General features: G+C 39.5%; 1 protein-coding gene across 5 annotated transcripts in view; it reads left to right on the top strand.

The window, feature by feature from the left end:
• The window catches only part of LOC147178435 (IQ motif and SEC7 domain-containing protein 1-like), a 127,713-nt gene that overhangs the window by 4,294 nt on the left and 105,915 nt on the right, over nt 1-17,504 (top strand). For 3 of the 5 annotated variants that reach the window (XM_086069782.1, XM_086069780.1, XM_086069789.1), the window contains exon 2: nt 14,171-14,200. The exons of the other annotated variants lie outside the window; for them this stretch is intronic. In XM_086069782.1, coding sequence (XP_085925908.1) covers nt 14,171-14,200 — 30 coding nt within the window. The remainder of the gene's footprint in view (nt 1-14,170; nt 14,201-17,504) is intronic. 5 annotated transcript variants of the gene reach the window in all.

Below are 17,504 nucleotides of genomic sequence, written 5' to 3'. Positions count from 1 at the left end.
AAACCTTGTCCCAGGCCTGGTAAGCCAGCCGGGAGAAAATATTTGGCATGCGAATGTGATGGCTAGACCAGTGATGAGCAGATGTGACACTTCCTTCCTTTGCTCTAAGCTTACAAACATATTTGAACTGCTTCAAGTTAATCTTCTTCTTCTGCTTTATCTGATATTTAGTTCTGATGATGATGAAATAAATAATAATGGCATAACTGTACATAATTTAAAGCACTGAAACATTATTAATTACAATTTTGTCCTAAAACAGGTTATCTGTATTAACTCATTCACTGCCATTGACGGCTATATACGTCAAAAATGCATTTGAACTATTTCTATTAGTTTCACATTTTTTTCCACTTTTGTTAACAAGAGTATGAAAACCTAGAAAAAATGTATCGTACATTTAGAACATATATAAAATTTGTGATTAATCTTGAGTTAACTAGTGAAGTCATGTGATTAATTACAATTAAAAAATGTAATCGCCTGATGTCCCTAATTTAAAAATAAATAAATATATTATTAAAAATTAGGGGCGTCAGACAATGAATTTTTGAAATTGTAATTAATCGCATAACTTCACTAGTTAACTCACAATTAATCACACATTTTATATCTGTTCTAAATGTACAATAAAAAAAATTCTAGGTTTTCATACTCTTGTTAACAAAAGTGGAAAAAAATGTGAAACTAATAGAAATAGTTCAAATGAATTTTTTACGTCTATAGCCGTCAATGGCAGTGAATGAGTTAATGAGTTTTTGGAGCGCCATACAAAGGTGACAATGCTTGACAGGTTTTAATTTGTAACTCTAACATTTTGGTTACCTCAAATAATTTCAAGAGAGAGTCAGAAATATTAGAAACAGTTCTCAGGATGATACAGTATATTTCTACACAACTGCTACTTGCAAACTAATAAAAATATTGTTAATTTAATCTGACACTGTCAGTAAAACTGAACATTATTATCATTATAAATGCAGGCTATTTTATACAGCGCTTTTTAATGGTTATCATTATGTTTTGCAAGTGGTCATAAAGTTGTAGTTGGTTGATATAGTATTTCACTAGAATATCGCTCAATAGTCTGCTGAACTCTGCTAAGTCTCTGCTAAATGAAACGAACATGTGTTTTTTTTAAACTCATTCACTGCCATTAACGGCTAAAAACGTCAAAAATTCATTTGAACTATTTCTATTAGTTTAACATTTTTTTTCCCACTTTTGTTAACAAGAATACGAAAAAAATATTGTACATTTAGATGAGATATAAAATTTGTGATTAATCATGAGTTAGTTATTGAAGTCATGCGATTAATTACAATAACAATTTAAATTGCCTGACGCCCTAATTTTAATAACCTTTTCTTTTTTTGAAAAAATATAATTTTTTAAAAACGAAAAGAAAATATTATTAAAATTTAGGTTTTTGAAAAAAGATTATTAAAAAAAAAGAAGAAAATATTATTAGAAAATTAGGTCGTCAAGCGGTTAAATTTTTTAATTGTAATTAATCACTTCAATAGTTACCTCACGATTAATCAAACATTTTATATCTGTTCTAAATGTACAATAACAACTTTTTTCTAGGTTTCATACTTTTGTTAAAAGTGGAAAAAATGTTAAACTAACAGAAATAGTTCAAATGAATTTTTGACGTCTAAAGCCGTCAATGGCAGTGAATGAGTTAAGGAACCAATTCCCGTTGTTCTTGGAAAACACATATTCTTGGTTTATCAGTGTTTTGTTTTTGTTTAAAAAAAATTATTTGTTGGGTTAAAATTTTTTAACTGAACCTTTATCCAGATCCTTACCAATGCTCACCCCCCCAAAAAAGAAAAAAACATCTTTACAATAGTGTAAACATGGTATGGTATTGTGATTTAATATTGTGTTTGTGGAATATGAGTTAAGAAGCAAAAGCTGTTTTTAACCATCTCAATGGACGGCCATTTTGCCACTTGCTGTCGACTGAAAATGACATCACAGTTAATCAGGGTTTAGATCACAACCAATTATGGTTGAGCATCGAAAAAAACAGGTGAGCCGTGATTGGTCGTCTTTTGATCACAGATGAGTTGTGACTGAATCAACCACCTCGACTGTTGAAGTCAAGTAGTGCACGCCATATTGCCTCAATTACTTTTTACAGCGATTCATCAACTGGTTACACATTAAACACATTCTGTACGATCAATTCATTGCCTATCCCTTGTTTCTGTGTTTTTGTGTAGTTCATAATCTAGGTCAGGGGTCAGCAACCTTTACTGTCAAAAGAGCCATTTTAGGCCAAATAAATAACCCCCCCAAAAAATACTTCTGTCTGTAGCCGCAAAACATTTGAACATTGTGATGAAGGAAACTGTTGTACTGAGGGCCCAAGAGTTAACTAGAGCTGCACCATAACACAAAAATATGCAGAATCTAATACAGAGAGATTCATTTTCTTCTACTTTTCGTCTTCTGTTTTTATTTTGTTGTTGTTGTAATTTTTCATACTTAGTTTTTCATACATTTTTAGACTTTTCTGACTTTCTGTCAAATTTTGGATTTTTTTTGGCAGTTTTATGGAAATATGGTAATTTTCTGCATGTCTTCTTCCTTTTTTGGACATTTTATGGCTATTTTAGACTTTTTTTCTGCCTTCTTTTCTATCAATTTTCTGGCATTTTTGTGGATATCTTTGTGGTAATCTTCAAGATTTATTCTTTTGTTTTTGGACATTTTGTTGTTACAGTTTTTTGTTTTGTATTTTTTTTTTTTTTTTTTACTTTTTTTGAGTTTGTGGACATTTTATGGTAAATGTTTGCAATTTCTTTTGTTTTTGGACATTTTATTATTATTTTTAATAAACGTTTTCTGAGCTACTTAAAAAAAATACTTTTTGGGCAGTTTTGTGTACATTTTATGGTAATTTTCAGGAGTTCTTTTGTTTTAGGACATTTTATAGCTATTGGAATATTTTCTTTTCTGCCTTTTCATTTTAAATTAAATTCTCTGGCAAATTCATGGACATTTTATGGTAATTTTTGGCTTTCTCCCTTTTTGGACATTTTATGGTCACTTTTTTAAATGTATTTATTTTTAAAAAAAATTAAGTAATTATTAAACCTTTTTCATCTACCTTACATCTCTTTTTGTTACAACTTAAATATTTGGAATTGTAATATTTAATTATTCTTTTTTATAATCTATAAAATTATTTCATTTATAGAATATTTTATCAAAAAAAATATGTAAAAAAAAATCATTTCTACTAATTTTGTAGAGATCCACAGGGGAGGGGCTTAAGAGCCACATGTGGCTCCAGAGCCGCTGGTCGCAGACCCCTGATCTAGCTTAAGGTTGACGACAATGGAAAATATGATCAAAACTAGTGGTGCTGTTTCAGTTATGTAGTATATAATTTATGATGTACTTTTAGCGTTGTTCTTCATGCGGTGTGTTTGGAATCAGCTCAGTGTTTTTGAGATATGCATCTTAAACATAATACTGTACTTTAGGTTTTGCTGAAGTGTTTTCTTGGCTTGTGTAGCGTAATTTGCTGCCCAAGATGAAACTCAGACTGCAGTTTGACAAATGTGCATGTAGTTCAGATAAAGCCAGGCCACATCTTCAGCATGTTTTGGTGCCTCATGGCAGTGAAGGAGAGCACGGAGGAGATGGCTTTTTCTTGCATCCGGCAGCACCCACTCATTTAGGCCATAATCTGCTGAACAATCAGTGCGCCGAGCCATATTTATGAGCCCATGAACTGCCTCTCGCCACAGAAGCCCCCTTTAATGAAATACTCCTGCTAGTTTAATGTCTACGCTGGGATGATTTGCATTCAGGCTCTACCAATAAATCTCAAGCAATGGACAAATACAATTTTCAACTTGCACTCCCAAACAACTGCAGGCGCATCCTGCGTGCGTGCCGCGCTCATCCTCCTGACCTCTTCCTATTCTAATCAAGCCTATTAAGAGGCCGTCTGGTGGGTGTTCATTGATGTGGCCGGTCGTCCCCCCGGAGAGAATTGTCATGATTTTAATGAGCACCGCTATCCCCCTCTAATGGCTCTACTGGTAAAGGCCACCACACTGAGGGAGGTCGGTAGGTACGCCACTGACCTCACATTAGTTGATGTCACTGTACTCAAGGTAGAGCCATTGTCTTGGACGTTGTAACTTCTAATGAGGGGAAGATGAGGACTGTGTCAGTGATTGTGGTCCCTTGGAAACCACGGGACTTTTACAATTTGGGCTCCATCTCCCGGTTTCCACCACGTAGTTTTCTTGTCTGTCACAGTGCTCAAATGATCCTTTTCAAACGTTTGTCACCAGGACTGGATTCACTTTATATGAGACATGGCCAATGGTAGCTTAGCTGAAAGGTCACTCTGGGTTTATTTCTTTGTCAAAACAAAGTAACGGGAGTCAAAAGTGTCTGATCACTGATGGCGTAGTGAATCACGTGCGCCATTTCTGTGCCAGCAGCCTGGGTTTGGTGCCCAGTGATTGACTGGCAACCGGTCCTGTGTAGAGGTGGGAAATCGTCACTGATTCGATTATGATTATCTTGTCAACAATTTGGCATCATGACGCCATGCGTCACATCAACTTTCGTTGATAATTGATACTATACTCTATTACTGTAGTTTTGTTTTCGTCACACTAAATACAAACAGTCACGTACAAGCTTTCTTTATTATAAGTTCAACAGAATATTTAACAAAGACATGAAATCACAACAGTATGAATATTATAGGCCTGGCCTACTTGTAGTGTGAACATGGTCAAGTTTCAAAAACAAAAAATTGAGTAAATGAGAGCGATCAAATAAGAACACTAAGCAAAGGGCATTTCCTGAAAGTAATACAATTAATTAATTAAATAAATACAGGTAAAGGTTCAAAACCACAAATCAACTGAACAACATACTTTGGTTTAAGAGTGGATCCTTCTATAGTGACTGGTTCTGCAACTAACAATTCTTTTTAATAATTGATTAAATAAAATAAATTAATTGAATAATAATAGGTTAATCTGTTGATTAATCAATGGTGTGACCAATCTGTTGATTGATCAATGATTCATATATATATATATATATATATATATATATATATATATATATATATATATATATATATATAAAGACCCACAACTATTTCCATCCCCATATGAAAAAACAGGACATTATTTCAAATTAAATAAAGTTGTCAGAAAATGGGCAAAAATGTTGATTGTTTTAAATGCCTTGCAGATCCTTGCAAGTAGTATTGTTTAAAAAAACAACACAAACTTTGCAATAAGTATTGTGCTATTTGGTGGGGATGTTGACAGATATAATTTCTTGTCTGCACTGGCTGTGCACTTCCTTTGGTCGGCGTTCTTAGCAAGTCAGTGTGGAAATGGCCAATGCCATTCTGTAAGTTAGCGATGTTCCTGACTTGACCTTTTTGTGCAACAGGCTTTACGTATTGTATTTACCACTTGTACACTTTGTGCTTCCCTGTCTGTTCAAAAAATGTAATATAATGGCGGATGACTAGTCCAAGATGTACCCCGCCTATCACTCCAAATCAGCTGAAATGGGCTGCAGCTCACCAGCAAGCAACCCAGCGGATAAACGCTTTAGAAACATGATGGATCGATGGTGACCGAATATTGTTTAAGACTTTATTTGCTATATTCAACTTTTAGTTTGTGGCCTCACGTCGCCATTTTTGTGTGTTACGCATGCCACAAATGACGTCAATTGGTTGAGGCTAGAGCAGTATTGAAAATGGGTGGATGGGGTTGAGGTAAGCTAAGTGCTTTTCTTTGTGCTCTGCTCTAAACCTTAAACGAATAAAAAAACAACACGTTTATTTGTTTATTTATAAATATGTTTTTTTTATTTAATCTAAAAAGAGGGCCGAGATAACTGGTCAATGCGTTCCAGGTCATCCCTTTTCCTCTAAGTGTTCATTTTGGCCTCCAAATAAAAGAAGGCAATTTGAAGCCACAACACAAAAGAACAGTGACATCCAAATTGGAAAGGAGCTTATGTTTCCCCCTCTTTTTAATTTCCAAACTAAAGCTCGTTCTATACCGTCCAATTTTGTCCGTCTCAAAGTCGTGGGGAAAATAGGCCAGCATGACTCACTGACATCCCTAACCCTTTCCCCCAGTCCTGAACCTGACCCCATTCGTTTCTTTATTTTCAACACACAAACGCCACACACTTCCAGATCAGTGTCGTCAATACAGCAACAAAGAAATTCATTCTGTCGTAGCTAAGGTTTTCAATGTATGTTCCATCTAACAGTGGACATTCAGTAAATGAACGATCGACCCGTTTCGCTCGTGCAGTGCGGCTCGCATTCATCATACTGCAAACATTTGTGTCGAACACAACACTTGAAGGGGTCAAAAGGCCAACGCTGCCTTTCATTGTTTCTACTTCTTCCCTGTCCAATTATTCACCTCACGTCTGTCAAGGCGAGCTGATGCTATAGCTAAATTGGACACAATCTGTCACCCGCTACCTGCAGAGAGATGCTTGAAAAGCTGCCGCTCGTTGTCTGCCAGGTGGGAGGACGAGGGAGTGCCACGTGTGTTTTGTGGACCGCCGATGATGAGGCGCAGGCAGCTGACAGCTGAACACACAAACGCAGACGAGAAGCTTGTGGTCACACTTCTTGGTCAGCTTAGACGGACGTCCAACAAAACTCCCCCTCAGCTAGCGGGGCTTGTGACAACCAATATTTGGTGGGTTTGGCATTTTTCTGAGATGCAGATTAACTGCAGGCATGAGTTTGTTTAGTAAACATTTCACATAAGTGCCTCGCATGAACTGCTGGCGGATTTTTCTTCATACGGGGAGAGGAGCTGAGTTAAATGTTTGCACACTCTGGTAATGAGCAAAGGCTGAGTTTATCTCCGTTAGTTTAATTGAACTCGATCGAGCTGTTTGAGGAAATGCTTGCTGTACATATGAAAATGCAAAATGTTGGGATTATTTTTGGGCAATTTTCTTGGTCAAATATTGGGAAGTTAACAATCAGTTGTTAGTTTTAGACTATTTGGTGTTCAGTAAAGAAAATACAGGACAAATACATCAGTATCTTAATTAAAAATGTTGTGTGTGACAGAAATCTGCATGATTGAGCAGTAATAAAAAGCTTAAGGCCACCTTTAACTCTGTTTTAATTAACTCTTCTACGTTATGGAAAAAACCTTCTGTTAGTAGGATTATGCAAAAAAATGCCTCAAATCCTCAGCGACGCAAATGATAAAACACGTTTTTGCTTGCAGTGAGGTTCAGTGTGTAGGGCGGGACTTAACCCTTGATTTTGTAGGATATCTACAAATCTAGTCAGAGTAATGAAGTCAAAGAGAGGTTTCTTTCTACAATATACATCTTTTTTTTAGGCTGTGAACCGTTGCAGTCCAATTTTGATCAAGTGATCTGCCAGTGTGAAGAAATACCAGAGGGAACGGTATTGTTGGGAACACCACTTAAAAGTGACTTCTTTTTTTTTTAATCAAACTTTTCTAGGTTAAAACAATTTCATTACCGCCCAACTGTGCCCGTCAGCTTTGCGGAGGCTTTTCGAGAATTCCAGTTCATCGTTTAGCTGTGTCACGGTCACTGCTTGCATAGTGTTGTTTTCAGCTTGCAGCAGGAAGCAGACGCGGCCGGTAACCTGCTGGTTCACACGGCCCCCTCAGACAGGAAATAACAAAGCGAAACAAAAGCACAAATGATCTGACTTGTATTATAGCTGATGGAAGAGGAAGAGGACGAGTGTTCAGGTGGCCAGAGATGTGACTTTAGATATTTCACATTGCTGCTCATTTTGACTTGTGAGGTGATCCATAAATTGATGTAAACATTCCCTTTTGGACAATTGGCTGTCAATCATTGAAAGCGGTTCACGTTGAAAACTTGAAATATGCCAAACATGAAATCAAGACACAGCTATAAATGGCAATGCACTCACCCAAGACTCCATACACCCCTATAGAACTTTCACAGTTAACACAACGAGGCACTCGCACGATTCGGTTAGCACAGCTTTCACTTCCTGATGCTAACCCTCCATATTTTATTCTTCTGTAAATTGAACGTTTCAAATGCAACTGAAACAAGACTAGATTAGAAATAGTATTTTATTTGTGACCCTTAAAAATTGAGCAAAGTGCTCCAGTCTTACTTGTACAGTGTTGCACTGTGTAGAATTGAGTCATTGACCGTTCAACATCTAGAGTTTGTTAATGCACTAGGTGATTTTTTTTTTTTATATTAAATTTTTTAGATTTTAGTTTCTTTGTGTAGGGCAGGCTATTTAAATGTAATTTGTAAATTTGAGTTGCACCACTGATGCGTTATAAAATTATTTAAATTTTTTAGTACTTTGTTTGAATCACTACCATTAAAAAAAAAAATAAGACACCTGAGAAATTTGGATGCACACATTTTTTCTTAATGACTTGGATTACTCAAAATCAAGCGATTCAGGCTCTGATGCAAACAATTTTTTTATTGGGACATGCCTAATTGTATAGTTTGACTCCAGAAGGTTTGAAACTTGCAATTTATAGTGACAAAAACAAAGCATTTCATTGAAGAATTGCTAAGTAAAAAGCATGGATAGTCAAGAAATTTCATTTTTTTTTTATGTTCACTGATCCAATGGTGTAGCGGCTCACTGCGTTTTGTTCTACGCCAGCTCCAATAGGCTCTTGCTCACCGTTGACCCTGAACAGGATAAGCTGTAGAGAAAATAGACGAATGGATAATTATTGCAACCTAAACTGTAACAGAAGACTTGATTAACTCATTAGAGATGCTTAAGCACACACGTTTCTTACTGTAATTAGAAGCTGATTAATAAAGATCATTTACATCTCTGGAATGTGGCAAGAATCCTTACACATGATGGATGTGCTCCATTGATGCGCTGGGCCCAGAAACTGGGGGCCAAGCACACTTTTAGTACAGTCCAGAGGCACATATGCATGCACCTCATTATAGGCCAGGCGCAGAATTATACATTCAAGTGTTTTATCCCGACTGCAGCCCTCTTGTTCTTATTAAGTACTGACAATAAACATGAAATACTCCCCCGGAAGGTTGAGCTTCACAGTCCTCCTCAGATGATGCTGTCAGTGTGAGTGAGCTGTTATAGCTGACCACAGCTTCAAGCCATTGATTGTTTGGTGACACACTTGTGGAGAGGCACGAGGCACCGAACTTTTGGCCGAGATGTATTCATTTCCATCACAGCTCGAAGCAGTTCGTGGCTGTCACTCAGTAAAACCAAATGCCTCCCTGTGTGAGTAAGTTTGAAAAGCATGCAGGATGCTCAAGTATTGATCCATAGTAAGCGGAATACCGAATCCCTGCGGTATTATGTCCTTCAATGAATTGAGAACCCATATCAGGGTTGGCACTAATGCATGAAACCCTTTAGTGGCTAAACAATATAAAAACCTCCTAGCCACATTTGAGTGTAATTAGTCCTGACATCGCGTGTTTATGTGGCTAAACCCTTGGTGCTGTCTTGCAACGTACACAATGAATTTTGACAGACAAATCGGCGCGGTGTACCTCACGAACTCCTTCTTTCAACTGGTCATTGGAGAGGTGGCCACATATTTCCGATCTGACTTGAAAACACTCAAATAACACACTAAACATGTTGACATGGACTGTCTGCGACAGAATGATATTGAAGCCAAAAATGACCCCTGCAAGTCTAGAGGGAATATGCAAACATGGTGAGACTGCTAGCCCCTTTCCCTTTACGATATTTAAGCAATATTAAGCAATATTGTCAAGTTCTGATAAAACCGTTATGCTGTATTTCCTACTGGTAACACTTTCTGATACTTTGCAGCTCCTTTATTAGCAGCTTGCACGTGTTTTAGCACATTTAAACCGCACCCGTCAAAGGATGCGTCAAAAAAAGCCAGCAGTTTGCTCACAAAGTTCAATGACATTCGACCCTGTGGTTTTATGTAATTGTTCTGACAAACAAACCTACTTTAAAGTGCTTGATCAGTAAAACACACAGTATATTTATTGTATCCGAATTTCCTCTTAACTCAGCAGAGCAAATAGCCGCGCATGCATTTCATTTAACGTCCCAGCTATCTGCCTCCCTCTTTTTGCAATAATAAGATTGAAAGTGACTCCTCAAGGCCCAACACTGCTCACAAACAGCGGGTTTATAATTGCAATGACGCAGGTCTTCCCTGGTGATAAAATCACTTAAGGGGAAAGCGCCGGAGCCTCCTTGGGCACGGAGTTGTTGCACAGTAGATGTTGTTCCAGTTCATTTGAAGCGAGGCAGGCAGCTATGATTAAATGAGCAGTCTTATGCATTATGGCACTTGTGTCCAGTTGCACTTACTCTTGCAGAAACGCAGATTGATAAACTCTGAGTCAGCATCTTTCAGGACCGGGAGTGTTCTGTCCGTTGACTCCCCCACAACAGGAAACAGGCTGTCATCCCCTGCAAGACACTCAGGAAAAAGGCACTTGCAACAAAAAAGTCGCTGGAGATGGAGACTTAACGTTTTGTTTTCAGGAAGCAGCTGAGATGCAGATGTGCCACACATACAGTGTGCAAAACAGCGGGGGGACCTTGAGTGGGCCTTCCTGTGGAGTGATACCTCCACTGGGATTTGGCATTTACTGCATTATTGAAATGGCTTTGGGAATTTGATAGATTTCAACCTCAGCAGCTCGTGCCTGTTTCCAAAAGACCTGAAAAGTTGCTCGCACATATCCATCATCAGAGAGATTCTGCTTGGATAAGGCCATGAAATATGGGAACCATTTATTTTACGGCTCAACAAATGAGCTTTGTCTGCTCTACGGGAATGCTTTATAAATGTGTGATAAAATTCAGGGGGAACTTTCTCACTTTGTGACCATTTGCAGCAAATTACTGTCCAGGTCAGTTGTATCGATTCAGCATTTCAAGTGTTACAACTTCCATGTGGGGGTGGAGGCTCAGACAGAAAGAACATTAAATGATGACGGGTGATGCCGCTCAGCTTGTCACCAAGCGTGACCAGGAAAATTAGAGGCAGTAGTTTGCATCGGGGTGGTGGAGCCATCCAGGTCGCTTGAGTTCTACTCCCTCTTGAAATATTTCAACATTGTTGAGCATAAAACATTCCAAATTATGGACATGTATCATTGTACAAAACATGTGTGAGGAATGGTTTGGTCCGGGATTTCATTTCGGTGATGCATTGTATACACAGCAATCGATAGTTTCAGTAATTGGCATTGGCTCTGGACTCTGGCTTGTGTGTCAATGAATCTCATTGCATTCTATTGACCCAGCTCTAGTTTTCAGCCTCAGCCCAACTGCACACTTGTAATGGGGCTTGCTCCGATGAGAACGGCAAAGTCTGATGTACGCTTTATGTAATAATTAGGACATCTTTGTTCACATTTGCTGAACAGACAATCATTAGCGGCTCATTTGCTGTGACTAAATTCTGGGTCGAGAGGAGGTTCACGCAAGCAGAAATACATAAGTAGCAAAGAAAAATGACAAAGGAAAAACAAATATGCAGCTAACGGATGGTAGAAGTTTATTCAGTTAAAAGAAATCAATGAAGGTATTCAAGGCAGATCATTAACAGTGAACATCTTGACGTTTCTTATCCGTATATTTTCTTACATGGATCATCAGGTTCACTGGATACCAGCTCATTTTATGTTTCAAATGTTTTGTCCCGGAAATTGTGTAGTTTTCTTAATTACAATACGGTTCTGTATATCTTTGATCTACCTCATGCACAGCAAGCCAGAGGTACAATTGGTTTGGCGGTGTAGCCTTTGTCCCACCGCATCTGTTAATAGTATCCATGTAAAATGTTGCTGCTGAAGCCTGTGAGCCTTGCCAGCAGTTGCCATGGAGAAGAAGCAGGTCACTCGATGTTTGCACACATCCAGTACATTGTCTGCAGTCTTATCCTGGAATATCTCCAGTTAAGATCTTCTTGCATTGATTAGCCTCTATTTTCATACATGTTCCTTAATGTAATGAGTAATGATTTAAATTCTAGTTTTGTTTTATTTTTTTCCTCTGTGCTTTAGAATGAGATAACAGGATTGATGCAGTAAGTGATGGCAGTACCACCTAGATTGTGAAAGTGGCATGCATGCATTATTCTTTAAAGGAATAAAAGACTTATTCATATCTAACCAGCTATTCTGTGAAATGTTTCATTTCAACTTCCCTGGAAAAAATGTCAATTTATGTTGAGCGATGATGATTTTATATGACATGGCCGCTAAAGACAACAGACACTCACCAGGAATTATTGCGTCCCATGGTGGACATCAAAGGTGGAATTACGCTCTTTAGCAAAGAAGCACTTCTTCAAAAGCAGTACAGCCACGGAGGACTCGCCAAAGATTTGTGTCCACAGCCAAAAGCGGGGATGAAAGTGGCCGATAACAACTCATTTAGCCGGCCGGCCGGCTCATAGCAAGCTGGAGTTTGGGGACCCTCTACAAGTTGTTTGTTACAGAGGCTCAAATTACCAGTCAAGTCACCATTGACATTGTTCACTCTGGAAATGTAAGTTGTGGATGGTCCCTAACTGGACGGTAAACATCCGGGTTACCTTTCACTCTGCCAGGTCTGCTACATGTTGCGTGCTAAGCACGCTTTTAGCCCACATTAGGATAGGCAACCCCCTCCCCCCACCAACACCCCCACCCCACCCCAACATGGAATGACATAAAACCTGGCGTGCTGATATTTTACACTGCTCTGAATTGGCGCAGTAATTGGGATAGAAGACGGTCTTTTTCTATATATTATATAGATATTTGCACTTTTATTATTTATACACAATGCCTAATTCAATACTGGAAAATCAGTTGTTAGTGGTGTGTTCTTTTAATAAAATGGATTTTTGCATTTTGTAATAGTTAAACATAAATGATTGGATCAATAAGGGTGACGTCCAATGGTAGAAATGGAGCGAGATTGGCATTTTGATCCTGACCTCAACAACTAAGCCAAATTAGATGTTTGGTACCTGAAATGCAAGTTAACACAAACAGCCCATCTGGCAATTTACAGTTACACAACAATCTATTTTTTCATCATACTGTCGACCCCCCACTATTTGTGGGGATTAGGGACCGGGCTGGCCCACAAATACAAATACATGTATAATTGACATTCAGTTGGAGCTGTCAAATTAAATTTTTTAATCAGATTAAACACATTTTAGAATTTTGATTAATCACTTCTCTCAATAAAAAGGCTTCCCCCCCCCCACATTTTTTTGCCTGCCAAATTTGAAGAGCATCTGCTCTTTCGACATTTAATGTTATGAGGATGTCTTCAACATTTTTGATCCACTGCACACGCTCATCCTTTTCTTTTTCTAATCAGTTAATTACTTGCATGATTTAAAATGGAAAAAAAAATGACCCAAATATTTCGACATAAACAAATACTCTGAATGTCATACACAGGCATTTATTAAATGCCTTACCTCCTTTAATACATGTAGTTATGTTTATTGCTCAAACACAACCTGTGCTACCGTTAACCTAAGTCCGCTATCAAGCTAAAGGATCATCTGCACTCAAAATTAATTGCGATTAATCTGAGTTAATACATGATTAATGCAATCAATTTGTGATTAATGAATTACTTAAAGCTTTAACTTTGACAGCACTACATTCAATATAATTTCTCCACTAACAATGGGGGAGAAGTTGGGATAGTTGTTCCCCGAACAACACACCCACCCCAACTCAGTGACTATCAGTGTGAATCTGCACGTGCCAAAGCGCGCCAATGTGGGTGCCACCTGTAGTATCAATAGGAACCATTTAGCTGTATGTAATGCTTTTGCAGACTGGACATTGATGTGTGTCGATGAGTTTTGCCCTGTGAGTGCTACATTTGTCTTCATATGTGTCTGTAAAACAACACGTTAAAGAAGCATTGTCTTGTATCGATCTTCTCCATAGTGCTACTAGTCAGCTAAACCTGGCTGCTTTAGTAGTAAAGCTGCTAATTCAAATGATGCGGTTAAGTAAGGCATTTTAGGATTCTGCACGCCTGTAGTTGCATTGCTGTATCATCTTGTTTTCCACATGCTCAACAGAAAGCATACAACCTATCTTTTGTTTCTTATTTTTCCAGGTCTGACGGTGACACATCCAGAATGGTCAGGTAATGTATTCAGTTTAATTGAATTTAATAACAATATATATTCATATTATATTAATTACGAGAGCACAATGTAACTCTATCTTGCAGTCAATGGTTGTGAATAATTGATGACTCTAAATAGATCCTGATGTGAGTTTGAATGGTTGCCCTGTGATGCGTCCCTGTGACCAGCACCCTGACTCTTGCCGAGTTAGCTAGCATTGACTCGGTATAAAAAGAAGGATGGGTGAATGGGTGATTTTTTTTCTTCTTCTCTCTGGTGAGTTTATCATTGTGCAACTCGTGGTGTATGGTTGGACGCAGGGCTCTAAATGAACTTTTTTGATGACCAGTCAACGTGGCCGGTGACACAATTTCCACCAGCATCAAGAGCAATTGGGGTTTCAGTATCTTGCTCTAGGACACTTTGACATGGTCCCAAGGGTCAGGGATTGAACTCACAACCTCTGGGTTGGGAGACGACCATTATACGACTAGGCCGTGTCACCACCTGTTGAGGAAGTGTTGAACAAATTATGAATTTAAAATTCCACTTTTTATCTGCTTTGTGAACATTACAAATCTCTTCTGACTAAGGGTGTACAGTATTTGTAACAGTTTTTAGGATCACAATGGCAGTTTTTTTTGCTCTGAATTTAGTAATGCCAATAAATATGATGTATATGTCATTTATCGGGAGTTTATGTGGTAGGCTTCAAATGCCTTTAAAGTACTGAAGTCAAGAGTCTCTGCCGTATGTATTAGTGAACATTTTGCCTTGCCGTATAAGTTCCTTAGATACTCCAGAAAATCCAGTGGGCGAATATCATTGATTTTCTGTCCTCTTGAGTATGGGTGTTTGGGGACGTTTAGTCAGGCGACATCTCAAAAGCATAACTCGTCATGCAAGCTGTTATCATTGTATCTAACAGTAGTACAACAAAATCATTATTTTATCTGCACCCCGAGAGAGTTATTGCAATCTTAGCCACTATACCTGTAATATACTCTGGATTTGCCCTGTGCATTAATCGTGTGATACAAATAAACCTTCCCTGCCTGTTTGTCAATTTCTAACAGTTGTTGATAAAAAATAAAATAAAGCCCTCGGCTGACTGGCTTTCACTATGGGCAGCGTTGACATCCTCCCTCAGGTTACACAAGCTCGTTAAGTGACCATGGCCTTGTGTTGAGCATGTGCCAGCTGGTGTGCAGCTACACATCCTTCCCTTGACTTATTGCGAACTTATTAATTAGTTACCGTTACATTTATTGTCCTTGTGTTGTGCGTGTGCTACTAGAGATGTGCAATTTGCATCTGCCTTCCCCTTCCCTCATCGCATATAGTGAACTGTAGAGCCATTCACAATGGAAGGTTCCCGTTGTTGTGTTGACTGAAGTGCTCTCTTCGTGGTTATGATGGCCATAACCGCGCTCCAAGTTGCCCTGGGCCTTACCACTTTAGCGAGAGTCTGTATGGAAATCATGCATGGGCCACAGTGGCATGCCCCAGGCACTGAGGGTTGCTGGACTGCGGCAGGTGTTTCTTTCACCCAAGGCGTTCAAAACGCTGTGGCAAGGAGAGGGTGACTGCGGGGCGACAGCTTGCCTCGGTGGTGAAGCGAATACACGCTGAGTTGGCGGAGATCAAGCCCCTCTTGCAAGTTGGTCACTCCACCTCTTCTACAGATGTGGCAGGCTTGCCCTTGCCAGAGCTTGCTTGGGAAGATGAAGCCATCTCTCTGGCAGCTTTGGCTTATCAGTTCCTAGATGATGAGGATATTTAGGCATTCATGATTTTAGAAACAGGATCCCCTGTTTTTGGCCCAAGCAAGGTGGTGGATAGCTCAATGCAAGCTATCTTTCACACTGTCTGCTGTTTGACATACCTCAGCAGGGTGAGTCGGCTCCTTCTTTTGGCGCAGGTGGCCCTCTTTTTCTTTCAAGCTCTGGCAACCATGTATTGACGTTGGTGCTGACCTAGAACGGATGCCAGACGTTGAGCCATCCATTGCATCACCCAGATGAGATTCTTCGGCTGGCTGTGTGTTGTCCTCAACCTTAGTGTCAGGTGACTGATGACCTTCTCACAAGGACCCTTAACGCTGGTGTATGCGCTAGCGGTGCAGCAATTAACCGGTTTTACGATTAACAGTGGTTATTAAACGTCAGGATTAAATAACCGTTCAACAAAACTGGTTATTTCCGCTCAAGTGCGGCGCAAAATGCTCATAGCTCTTCTGTTTCCACACTGCCCATTTAGCGGGCGGACAACAACACAGGGCTCAGCTTTGAACAAGCAGGGAGAGTTTTATGTACCTGAAGGCTGCGTGTAGGGTTCAGAGGTGGCCAGGCCGTGCTGGCACTGGCACTGGCACTGGCACTGGCAGGGGGGCGTCCCCGCGCCTGCTGCGGCACGGCCTGGACCAGGTTGAGTGGACGTGGGGAAAGGGTAGGCGGCGGCGAGCGAGACGGAGGGGCGCGTAGGTAGGGCCACCGGCACACCGTCGGCCGACTCCGGGGCTCCGGGCCGCGGCCGGGCGGAGAGCTCCCGCTGGAGAGGCCATAGGCCGAGACTTTTGAAGCCGCGGGGCATCCATCTTGGGATTCCCAAGAAATGTATCTCGGCATACGCATTTCGCTGCAAAATGCCTACATGTGAAGTGGTAAACTGCCCAAATCGCCAGTTTAAAGGCTGTGGGCAAACATTTCACCTCTAAGTATGGTTGAAATGGAAATAAATGGAAAGATGAAAGAAAAAGAGGGTACATATCGTGTCCACTTGTTATACATAGTGCCCAGGCCCTATTTTAAGAGCCTATGAGCCATCTGTCTAATCTGCTGTATTTGTTTTAAAATGCAGCAATTTAAAATGAATAAATCAAAGTATTTGTATTGTAGTTATTTATTGTTGTTAAAAATAAACATTTTCAAAGAATGCTGATGTGATTTTTTTCTTATGTCTACAAGAATAACCGTATCCACCGTAAAATCGCGTTTTTTCTCAGACTATAATTGTACACCAAAATCTAAAACCATTGCACCCCTAGTATGCGCTCTGGGTATTCGGAACTCCCGAGCTTCACCGCCAGACTAAGTAGTAGTCGCAGCAGCAGTACACACTCATTTCCTCATCAAAGAAAGGTGAATAGTAATCACTAGATGTCGGTCTACTGGCTGGTGTTCCATTTGTCGTCCGCACGCCGGCCCACCCCCCTTGACAAATATTTTCCCGGGCCGGGGCTTAACAATTTTTCTGGGGTAAACCCTGAACTGGGCTCAATTTATGTACACTCTCTCTGTATCCATACAGGAGGGTAGATTT

This window comes from Leptonotus elevatus, chromosome 2 (assembly GCF_054856555.1).
Source record: "Leptonotus elevatus isolate MCC_2025b chromosome 2, RoL_Lele_1.0, whole genome shotgun sequence".
Lineage (NCBI taxonomy): Eukaryota > Metazoa > Chordata > Actinopteri > Syngnathiformes > Syngnathidae > Leptonotus > Leptonotus elevatus.
The sequence above is the reverse complement of the archived record's forward strand: the minus strand, read 5'-3'. Positions and strand labels throughout refer to the sequence as shown.